This window comes from Pongo abelii, chromosome 4, assembly GCF_028885655.2.
Source record: "Pongo abelii isolate AG06213 chromosome 4, NHGRI_mPonAbe1-v2.0_pri, whole genome shotgun sequence".
Lineage (NCBI taxonomy): Eukaryota > Metazoa > Chordata > Mammalia > Primates > Hominidae > Pongo > Pongo abelii.
In genome coordinates, this window is record NC_071989.2 from 7,413,648 (window position 1) to 7,425,871 (window position 12,224).

At 42.4% G+C, this 12,224-nt stretch overlaps 1 protein-coding gene across 3 annotated transcripts in view; it reads left to right on the forward strand.

The window, feature by feature from the left end:
• Positions 1 to 235: 235 nt before the first annotated feature.
• ADCY2 (adenylate cyclase 2) overlaps positions 236 to 12,224 on the forward strand; it is a 430,421-nt gene continuing 418,432 nt past the window's right edge. For 2 of the 3 annotated variants that reach the window (XM_054555396.2, XM_054555397.2), the window contains exon 1: positions 331 to 604. In XM_054555396.2, coding sequence (XP_054411371.1) covers positions 395 to 604 — 210 coding nt within the window. In that variant the 5' untranslated portion in view covers positions 331 to 394. Of the gene's footprint in view, positions 605 to 12,224 lie in introns of all 3 variants that reach the window. The other variant, XM_024247608.2, reaches the window with a different exon arrangement.

The following is a 12,224-nucleotide window of genomic DNA, read 5'->3' on the forward strand; positions in this document are numbered from 1 at the left end:
ACTCCCCCCACCGTCCAGCCCCCGCCGTCCCCAGCCTGCAGCCGGGCCGTCGGGTGGGGGCTGACACCGCCCCTGCACGGAGGCCGGCTGCGCGCGGGGCGGGGAGCGGCGGGCGGAGGGCCCCGTGGAACCCGCCCCCTCCCGCGCGGTGGCGGTGGCGGTGGCGGCGGCGGCGCCGGGAGCTGCCCCCGAGGCCGCCGCCCGGCCCCCGCCCGCGCGTCTGCGCGCCCAGCCCGGGGCGCCGAGCTCCGCCCGCGCCGGAGGCCCCTGCGCGCAGCTCCGGGTGCCGGCAGCCGGGCCGGCCGAGGCGGCGCGGGGGTGGGACGCGGGCGGCCGCGGCGAGCGGCGCTGCCCGGGCCGGGCGCGCACGGCGGGCGCCCTGTGAGCTGCCCCGATGTGGCAGGAGGCGATGCGGCGCCGCCGCTACCTGCGGGACCGCGCCGAGGAGGCGGCGGGCGGCGGAGACGGGCTGCCGCGGTCCCGGGACTGGCTCTACGAGTCCTACTACTGCATGAGCCAGCAGCACCCGCTCATCGTCTTCCTGCTGCTCATCGTCATGGGCTCCTGCCTCGCCCTGCTCGCCGTCTTCTTCGCGCTCGGGCTGGTGAGTGGCCTCCCCGCGGGTCCAGCGCCGCGCCTTCCCGGGCCCCGAGAGGACCCCGGCCAGCCGAGCCGCGTCCCGCTCCGGGCTGCTCCTCGGCCCGCGGCAGCCCCTCGGCCCGCGGCTCCCTGCTCCTCCTGCTGGCCCGCGGCCCGGTGGGCTCTGGCAAGGGCTGCGGGCGAGAGAAAAGTTTCCTGGGAAGGCTCTTCCCAAAATAAAGTTCCCGAGGTGTTCACCAGGTGGACGCGCAGGGCGTGTGCTTTTTGCATCTTTGCGCACCCGCTGGCAAACTGCGCTTTCCGCCGGGCACCGCTGCCCGCAGCGCTCGAATAGGTCTTTCCCGAATCAGCCCTGGGCTTCCTGGGCGAGTCGCTGTCTCCTGCCCGGTTCCACTGGCATGGCCCCACAGTTGGCATTTTAGTTTGAATTGGGCGTTATTGAACTCTGCAGAAAGCCTGCCTTGGGAAAGTGGTAATGACAAGGAAAATGAAGAAGAAAAATTAAGTATACATCTTTGCCTTTAAATCTGTATGCATTTAGCCCTTTAGCCCGATAGACGGAAAGTGATGTGGTGTTGACTTGTGAATCAATCTTTCATCTCAGAGCCTACAGTTAAGAAGCGTTTGGGATGGACGATTGCTTTCCCGTTTCTAAAGAACTAACGTGTTTAGGGTTTTGGACAGGTTATTAAAGTGGATTTCATCACTAGGAGTATAATGCAGCTCAACAGCTGATGTCAGTTTTGCCAGTTTATATTTTTCAAGCAGAAATCCTTGGCTCGCTCCCTTGAAAAGTGAGGGGAAGTCTGTAGATGGCGATAACTTCCTGTTACTGATCTCTGAGTGTGTGGTTCAAACTTTTGCACTGCCTGTGACATGCATGTGCAGATTTTGTGCGAGGCATTGATTATCCAGTGAGTTTTTTTTTTTTTTTTTTTAGTCAGTGGTTGATCTGTGAATGTCTCCACTGGGTGATGTATTTTGAGCTTAGAATATAAATATGTGCCTATATTTATACGTGTCCACCACCAAAGAAGTGGATTTTGCTTATATTTCACCATGCATAAAATAGGTATTTGGCAATTTGTTTAGGATATCCGGAGCCAGATGGTGTTCAAATATTATGCATGGGAAGAATTGTTACCATCATGTTTTTAAAAAATAAAAAAATTCCCCCACACCGCTCAATGGTAGCTGTCTACTGATTGAGTTCAATGAGGTAAGAATAGAAAATAGAATGTAGGAGGCCATGAAGTCACAGATCACACACTGGCTCTTGTACTATCAAACCTAGAGCAGAGAGTACCTTTTGATCCCTGTAGTCTAGATACGAGTCCGGAGCAACCCTTACTCTCTCCACAAGTAACCAGCCTTCTATGCTCTCTGGAATGGCATTTTTATCTCTCTTTACTACTTTTAGGAACAAAAAGGACTTGGGGAGAGACTTATGCTCAGTCTCACGGGCAAGCAGGATCTCTAAAGTCATCTACTTATTGTTTTTTACTTGCCAGGAAGAAAGAAAGATCAGAGTTTTCCTTTGGAAATCTGTTCTGCTGGGGCATTTCGGCTTGTGATTCTCTTGAACCTGTAATTCAAACCGGCTCTGGTTTGTTCTCTTCTAAATGGAAAGGAGCAGGTGATGACCTATTTATAGCAGCATTAATATATTTAAACACAAGTGTAAAGTTCATGCTTCCCCTGCACACACCACTTTGTTTTCTGTGATGGAGAATTCTAATCTCTTAAATCTCATTGATAGAGATTCTTGAATGGGTCACGCAGAGATTTAGCATTATTGGGCTTAAAGCACCCTTCTTTGAATTGTCTTTGTTCTTTATATTTGTGTTTCTATATTCAATTCCTTTATGTTCCATTTTGCTTGGTGCATCTGTGGTAGTGGTATCCTTTTCAAAACGTTTTCCAAGCATCTCTACTTGTCCTTGATAAATCAATCATTTTCATGCTCCTCTTGCCTTCAGCTAAATCATTTTAAGCACAAAGTGGGCATTTCCCACAGCATGGCTGTCACCTATGGTGAGGCCCAGAGAGAGTGAAATGAATCCTGTTCTTGGCCATACCTAATTCATGGTCTCATGTCTACTATGTGCACCCTTCAAAGAGATAAGCTGTGCAGAAATGTTCCAGAATCAGGGAGGGTTACTCAGTCTGATAGAAAAGCCACCTTCAGGCAGAGACCAGCTGCAGGACCAAGTCGGAAGGAGCTATGCCTAGGAGAAATGTGCCCTGTGTTCTGAAACTGGACCTGAGTCGGGACTGGGATGATGTTGGGCTCTCAACAGCCTGTTTCTATTTTGATTTTAGAAACACCATAACCAGCATCTCTGCTTTCCAAAACATGTTCTCCATCCAGATAGTCAACGATGGCTGGGGTAGGGGCATTTGAAGGTAGAATAGGGCTAAGGTAAAGCTGTGTTCATGTAATTAGAGATGAGTTCATTTCTTGGGCTGGCAGGGCTTCACTTCAGAGAGGTCTACCTTGGGAGGTGGGAATGTCTGCTTTGGGACCCTGCCAAGGTTTCCACGCTGGAGCACTTTACTTGAATAGCTGGGCTGTCATGCAATTCAGGAGCTAAGCAGATCTATTTTTGCTGCCTAAAATCTTGGACAGATTCCTTTTTTTCCCCTTGAATCTGCCTGATTTTGATTTCCATTAGACTTTCATCAGTTCTTATACAAGTTTGGCAATTTTCTTAAAGCACATCCCTAGCCTCCTAGAGCATTTGGACTACAAAATGCTCTTAGCATAATGCAAATACATAGAGTTTTTTTGCTGTATGTAATTGCCTTTGTAGAAGTGATTTGGAATACACACTAAAAAGAAAAAAGGAAGCTTCATTTTGATTTAATATTTTCCTAATTGATATTGTTCACAAAGTGATTTCATTTAATTTCAACCTTTGATCAATCCTTGATTCTGCATTGTTGGCCCTAAAGTTAAAGTAATCCTCAAAGTTTTATATGCTGTAAAAGTAAATCCTGAATTGAAACTTCACAGTCTTGGTTAATTGATTATTTACTACATGAAAATTATTAAGTAGTTTTAATCCCATGTTTGTGAAGAATTATTTGAAGACATGAAACTCAGTAAATATAAAATTTGATGGCATGTCTTGAATTTAGTCTGTTTAATAATATGAGTAATAGTTTCTGCTGTTTATCATGGAGAGTATTCATGAAAAATCTGATTAATAATTTTTTCACCATCAGCTTGTTGAGTGCCTACCAAGTGCCAGGAATGGCAATAATGCTGGGCATGGGGAACAAAATAAACTTGACCCCGGCATCAGAAAACTTAGAACTAATGAAATGAAATTTTAAGTCGTAAGTCTTATCATGTCACTTGGTTTTTAATTTTTTTTCTTTTTCTTTTTCTTTTTCTCATTTTTTTTTCTCTTTCTACTTTGTTTTTTGGAACTGGTTTTTATTACTGAATGCATGAAAACCCTTTTTCAGAATTTAATACTCTCATTTATTATATCCAAAATCAGCCAGCTGTTTTCACAATTTGCCTGTCAGTGTTAAGAAAGGTTGATATAATTTTTTTTTTATTTTGTCAGAATACCAGCTGGCTCCAGCCAGATTTGTTTTGGCTAAAATTTATGATTAGGAATAGTCAATATTTCAATATAAATGAAAAAATTGTATTCCATAATTTAAGTAGTCAGAGAAATAAAGTAGATTTTTTTTTAAAGTTTTTTTTAGTATGATACTGAAATAAGGGTATGCACTTTTATTAACTATAAATAGGTAATATATGTGACTGAGAATATGGCCCACCTTGTTTCTTTTATGGTGATGTAATGAGCTAGATATTTAAAACAATAACTAGAGGTATTTTTATTATGAATCAATTTTCCAGCATCAGATATTTTTTCGAAGGGCAGATTTATCAGTGAGGTTCTTTTGTCTGTACATCGAGAAAGAATCTTATTTTTCCAAAACAAATTAACATAGCTAATTATTTGTAGAGGCCAACCAACTTTATTATTGCAGACAATCTTTCAGCACCCCAATAGGTGGAAGAATCACCTCCTTCCTTGGGGGTTGAAGGATGGGAGGGCGGACAAATGTGCCCAACATCCCCTCTAAGAAGCAGGAAATTCTGTGCATGGTTTCTCTAGTTTCCCTTGTGGAAGGGAATAGAGCATGTTCTTAGGTATTGCAGTAAAGGTAACTAAAGATTCATCTTTTTATGTATTTCTATACATGCAGGAAATCTTACTCTGCAGGTGCTTGTAATTTGCAACCAGTAATTCTCTAAGTCGTTTTAGTTATAATTTACTTGTGGTATAACAAAGGCCAAGGAAAAACTGTAATTTTCTGCAGGAAAGATGGTTGCAATTTAGAGGACTAGCCAAAAAGGATTTGGAAGCATCCTTTGGATATTGAAATGTATGATTAAATATATACATGGCACCTTCCTTTCCCATTTTGAAAGGACAGTGGAGTGAAATAGTTGAGAGCATCTGCCTGTGTGGGAGTTGTGGCTTTGTCCATTTCCACTTCTGTAACCTTGGGAAAATTGTTTAACCTATGTCTCAGTTTCCTTGTTTGTAAAATGGTATGGTACCTGCCTTGTAAGCTGATGGTCTCAATTAGTACATGCAAAGCCCTTAGAACAATGCCTGGCATAAAGTAAGCCTCCAGGCCTGTTAGCTGTTGCTAGGTCTTTGTAGCTGCATTTTCACTGTTACTGTGAAAGAATACTCTAGTCACATTGCATTAGAGCCAGAAAGGTGCTCATTCTACAGATGACGAAACTGAGACCCGGAGAAGTGAACTCATCTCTTCAAGGTCATGCAACTGCTACGCTGTCACAGGGTCACAGGGTGTTTGACTTTCCCTGGGTGACTTTGCTAGAGAAGATTGAAGGTCTAGAATTCCCAGCGCTGGTTTTGGAAAATAGCAAGTTTTCTTGTTGAAATTTCTTACTGATATGAACAGCCTCAATCTTCATTCTGTGTAACGGAGTTACCCTTTAATGTTTTTCTCTTCCAGAGTTAAAGGAATTCAGTAGAGATGCTTCCTCATAATTAATTCACTGACGTGCTGGCATTATTTATTTTCATTATGCTAAATGTCCCCAGTGTCTTCCCCATCAAGTGGAGCCTCTAATGTGGCTATGCTTTTGTTGTCTGAGAAGTCCTGGCATATGCACCATGGGTGTGAGAATCATTCCTATTAAGCCGTGATTCTTACTGATAATTTAAAACCGAATATTCTACTAAAAATGGAACAACACTGTTAAAGCTGCAATATTCCTGTGTTGAAGGTGTTTTGTGTGATATATTTCATGAGAAATTGTTAGTGACAGGAGAGTCTGAGCTGGATGTTGGGCATACTCCACTGGTATATGGGTTCTTCCTACCACTTGATATTGACATCGAGACAATTCATTGAACCTGACTGATTTCTTCCTTCATTGAGTATTTAGAGCACCTGGGTTGGGGGTGCAAGCACTGTGATTGACATCACCCTGGATGGCACTCCACCCTGAACTGGCTCACCCCTCGCATGTCGACATGATCCCTTAAATACTGTTGATTGCTCTAGGGCAAGCTATCATCATTATCATTATCATATCTAAGGACCATAAGAGCTGAGGGCATTCACCTCTGACCCTCTCCACTTTCTGGATCTTCCTGACTGCCTCCCCTAATCTTAAAGTCTCTTCCACATCTCCGTGCCTTATATCCAAACGTTTGGGAGGACAGAAAAGGGTTAAGTTAGCTCATGGGTTTGCTCCATTTGACAAAATTAAGCCTGTGCTAAATCTTCAGTCCTTTTTTGGTATAAGGATGCGATAAAAAATCACAAGGGAGTGGATGAAGAGAGGGTTAGGAGAAGACTTTGCTTGTTCAACTGTTTTTGGCAATGTTAGACATAGTTCCTTTGGTTCCCTCTTTTTGCTTCTGCTTATACTTCTATCTCCAGGAGCCAGATGCAGGTGAGAGTGGGGTAGATACAGTAAGAAAAACCTCAACCCAAAAACCATTGTGGGCAGCTTTCCCAGCTAGTTTTCTGACTCTGCCCAGAGTTCTAGAACAATTGTGCCAAGACAAAGAGAATGAAAACACAGACCTGACCATGGCTCATAGAGATGTGTAAGGCAGATTGTATCTCAGAGTTGAACCAAGTCACTTCTGAAAAGCTTGATGCTGGAAATGGGAAATTTCAATTATAGGGCAATTAAAATATGTTGAGTAAATAATTTATTGCATTTGAAACATATAGACAGAAAGTATAATACAATCGTTTCATTTTAAAAGATTGTAATTCCGAAGATTTCTCAAGATGGTCATTATTTTCTGGGAGAGTCCTGTGAATAAATCAGGTCTCTAGGGTCATCACCCCATAGAAAGTTCCTGGTAGAAAAGATGGCAGATCAGCACTATTGTAACGGGAGCCCTGCCTGCAAGATCTTGGAATTATGAATTCTACCCATTTATATCAATGTCCTTTGCTGTCTCTCAGACATAATGATGCTGGGGTATTGCAGCTAGGACAAGCCAGAGCTCAAAGGTGCTGGTTTTTATTCCTGTGTGCTTACTCCCAACACTGAATTATTTTATGTGTGTGTATATGTGTGTGTGTTTTTTTAGTGTCCTGTATTTTTTTTTTAGGTATATAGAGAAAAAAAGAGCAAATAATTAAGATATCAAGTTACTAATGATCTGTGGACATTATGAAAGAAACAAAATTTTAGACTAGTCCATTACTAGAACTAATTAAAGTTATTAATGTTAAAAATTAAATACAGAGATCAGGTTAATGTGAATAAAACAGATAATGAGGAAATGTTAGCATAGTTCAGACATATGGTCAACCTAATGTCTAACTCTTTCCCATCATTGACTTGCAGTGAATTCAAATACACAACCTCCATGCTCTTTGGAATTAAATTTTAGGTGCATAAAATAGAATTACTCATTTGATTAATTTGATTAATATTTGATTCTCAGGCATAATCCTCATTAATCTCTATGTGGCTCATTTATAGTAAAATAAATTTTCATGAATCCATTTTGAACTAAAATATCTCTAATAGCAAATTTCTTTCTATATGCTCAACTAATTCCATTCTACTCTCTATCCTCAAATGTAAACTTCATATTGAAATTGGGTTTTATCATTCTTTTTTTTTAAATTTTTTTAACTTTTATTTTAGGTTAAGGGGTACATGTGCACATTTGTTATTATAGACAAACTCCAAACACCACATGTTCTTACCTGTAAGTGGAAGCTAAATAATGAGAACAAGTGGGCACAAAGATGGGAACAGCAGACACTGGGTTTTGCCATTCTTTTACTTGTCTTTTTGTTCGTTTTATCATATATAGACATATACACATAAATGATATATATGTGTGGTGTGTTATAGAAATTGAGATTCATTTACCTATTTTTTCCTTGTGGAGAATCAATTGCCACTGATCCATTTCAATTACTTTCTTCACATCCGTCATGTATCAAAATTCTACATATGGTTGGTTGGTTATGGGCTGTTCTGCCCCATTGACTAAGTTTTTGTTTTGTTTTCTTTTTATCCTTTCAATGCTACACACACACATACACACACACAATTACTAAAGCTCCGTAATAAGTATTGTTGATTTGTTTGTGGGGAGAGTGAAACTTCTGCTTCAGTATCTTTGATAGTAGTAAGATTGTCTAGTATTTCTAATTTTATTTCTTGGGTCAGTTTCAATAAGTTGTTTTTCTAGGAATTTTTGCATTTCATCCAAATTCTCAAATTTAACTGCATTCTCATTTTGATAATAATGTTCTCCTTTTGATGTTTTACATATGCTTTATTTTTGATTTTTATTTATAATATTGTTTTTATATGCCTTCATGTATAATCTTACCAGATGTCTTTTTAGCTTTTTCAAGAACCATCCCTCTTTGTTTATCTTATCCATTACTTCTTTTGTGTGTGTTTTTATCTTTATTATCTCCTGTTACGTCAGTCAGAACATATTAGATTATGTCATGGAAACAACTCCAAAGTCTTCCTGGATTAACACAACACAACAAAGGTTTATATTTTGCTCAGGATACACGGTAAAGATGATTCAGTAGAGGGACTCTGCTGACAGTCCTGTCACTCAGGGTTTCAGGATGAAGGAGGGCACATCCCACAACACACTTCTTTCCTAATTGTTGCACCAAGGAGGAAAAGCTTGCTTCCATGTCTAACTACTGGCGATGAACACTTTCCACATGAAAGTGACACATCACTTTCATTCATTTTTTATTGGCCAGAGTAAGTGTTCTTAGTTGTCTTTGGTTGCCTTAAAAACCACCATAAAATTTAATGACTGGAAACACCACCAACATCATTTATTTTCCTCCTGAACCTGCAATTTGGGCACATTTGCCAGTGGTGGCTCTTCCTTGCCCCATGCATCGGCTGGGGTGGTTTGAAGGCTGGGGCTTGCCTCCCTTGAAGGTTTGCTCGCTTCGCTGTCTGGTGGTCATGCTGGCTTGCAACTGAGATTCAGCTGGCACTGCTGGCCAGAACACCTTCATGTGACCTCTCTACATGATTACTTGACTTTCTCTTGATATGGGAGCTGGTTTCAAGAATGATCATCCTAAAAGAAAAAGATGGAATTGCATGACATTTTTATGACCCTGTCTCTCAAGTCAGGGAATTCTGCCATACTCTATTGATTGAGGCATCATGAAGACCCTCTCAGGTGGGTGGTCAGTCTAAGGGGATAGAACCTAACTTGATGAAAGGAATGTCAAGCATACATGGGATGAAATGTAGATTGTCCCCTTGTGTGGAAAATACCATATGCCTGGAAGAAGGGTGTATCAATTAACTTGTGCTGTGTAACAACCAAAAACTTAACAGATTTGAACTACTCTTTTTTTTTTTTTAGTTCATAATTATGTGGGTCAGGTCTTGGGTCTTCTGACCTAGGTTTCCCAGTTGATCTCTGCTGATCTGTCTCATGTTTGTGTGCTCTACTGGCAGGTTAGTTAATCACTGGATTACTCAAAATAGCTACATTTATGTGTGTGGCCAGTTGGCAGGCTATCCACCATGGCTGTTGAGTGGGGTACCAGGTCACTCGGCTGTCTCCTCTCATTTAGCAGGCTAGCCTGAGCTTCTTTGCATGGAGTTCAGGGGCTTGCAAAGAGCAAGAGGAAAGGGGCAAGCCCTACTGCCCAAGTCTTTGTTCAAGTTATTGCTTGTGCCATGCACCTGACATTAGATTGGCCAAATGGAGCCACATGGCTAGAGCCAGACTCAGTGTAGGAGAGAATTACACATGGGCATGGATACAGGGAAGGGGATTATTGCAGCCAATTGGGATTTTTAAAAAAGCCATAACAGAAAAGCAAACTAGAATGCTGAGCAACCCTAATTACTACAGCAGTCCACCTACCTGGTCACCCAATATATAGTTTATTCCCATTTATTTATTTATTTATTTATTTAGAGACAGGGTCTTGCTCTGTCATCCAGGCTGGAGTGCCATGGCACGATCTCAGTTCACTGCAACTTTGACCTCCCTGGGCTCAAGTTATCCTCCCATCTCAGCCTCCTGAGTAGCTGGGACGCAGGTGTGTGCCACCGTGCCCTACTAAATTTTTTTTTTCTTTTTTTTTTTTTTTTGTAGAGATGGAGTTTTGCCATATTGCCCAGGCTGGTCTCAAACTCATGGGCCCAAATGATCTACCCACCTCAGTCTCCCAAAATGCTGGCATTACAGGCATCAGCCTCTGTGCCAGACCAATTTATTCCCTTTTTAAGAAAATATACATACTCCCTTTTTTAAGAAAATATACATACTCCCTTTTCAAGGGAGATGACCCTAAAGTCTTGTCTGTGAAGGGCAGTAAGCTCAGAATCTAGGATCTCTAAGGGAAGGGCACTCTTTTGTTCAAAGGGACCAATGAATGGTCTTTTCTCCATCAAGCCTGGGTGTGGCTTCTGTGATCTGGAGATCAGTGGTCTAAAAAGACTTGTTATCCGCCATCTACCCAGCCACCTCATACACCTAGGATAACCACAGCAAACCCTTCTGCTGTCCCAAAAGAAGAATGAAACTCATTGGCCCTTGGTTCACAGCAATTCTACGTCCACCTGGGCAGGCAGGGTGAGGGGCCCTGGCACAGAGACTGGAGATTCTTCTTCATTAGAACCAGACTCTTGTTTAGGAGATAGTCCCCTTTTCTTCTGTTTTATGTGGCCTTTGAATCTTCCCCTGGGAGGTCCTTCTTCTTTGTTTACCATCCTCTTAGCTACATTTGAACTGAGTATTTGGATATTACCTTCTTGGGGGCTGAGTGACTTTCTCACCTCTTGACTGCCATAGATAAGAAGGCACAGTTTCTCTTAAGTCTAGAACATCCATAGTTCAGGTTAGTTTTTTTTGAGGAACACAAATCTCTCAAAACTTATTCAACCTCATAATATCAATAGTCACAGCCAGAGTTCTTTTCAAGACATGCTTCTTGAAAGGTTTGCTATTTTTCTCTGCCTTCTCATGCTATGTCTATCTCTCTCTCTTTCTCTCTTTCAGCTTCTATGTACTTTAAGCCCGTATGGGAAACACACTCTGAGTTTACTTTTCCCTGTGCCATTTTGTTCAGTTGAAATAATTTCCTGGCACCACACTCTTATTTAGAAGTTAACTTCAAGGCACCTTTATCCATTTGGTTTTCAACAATGTGTTATCTGAGGGTCGGATGAACTCCAACAGTGGTGGACATCGCAGATTGCATGGTGACTCTGTGGCCCATTGTCAACATTCAGACCATTCTAAGGTCTGGTAACAAGACAGCAATTTTTTCTTTCTCAAAAGAGGAATAATTATCTGCACAGTTACTCAGAAGTCTTTGTAAGGCACTGGTTTGGGTGGAAAAGTCAGAACGTTCAGGGAAATCTGAAGACAAACATGTTGTATTAGCCGTTTTCACACTGCTATAAAGAACGACCTGAGACTGGGTAATTTATCAAGGAAAGAGGTTTAACTGACTCACAGTTCTGCATTGCTGGGGAAGCCTCAGGAAACTTACAGTTGTGGCTGAAGGGGAAGGGGAAGGGGAAGCAAGGCATGCCTTCTTACGGTGGCAAGAGAGAGAGAGAGAGCAAGCAATGGGGAACCGCCAAATACTTTTAAACCATCAGATTTGGGTGGGGATACATAGCCAAACCGTATCACATGTCTAGTCAGCCAAAGGGTGGCGAAAAGGGTGGCGAAAAGCTTGGTGAAAAGGTCGATGGGCATCTGTTGCTTCTGTGTATCCGCTGACTCTGTGCTTCAGCAGCCAGCGTCTGCTGGGCCCCCATTCATCACTTGGCCACAAGTTGGGAAGAAGAGCAGGACATAGAGCCAGGGAGAGTGAGGATGTGCAGAAGCTGGCCTGGGACCCCGTGAGTGTCCATCGTCATGTCTGACCATGAAGACTTGCTTCACTGTTGCCTCAAAATTCTGGCACAGATTGTGGCACAAATTTCTTTTTTTTTTTTTTTTTTCGAGACTGAGTCTCGCTCTGTCTATTCGGCTGGAGTACACTGGCATGATTTTGGCTCACTGAAACCTCCGCCTCCTGGGTTCAAGTGATTCTTGTGCCTCAGCCTC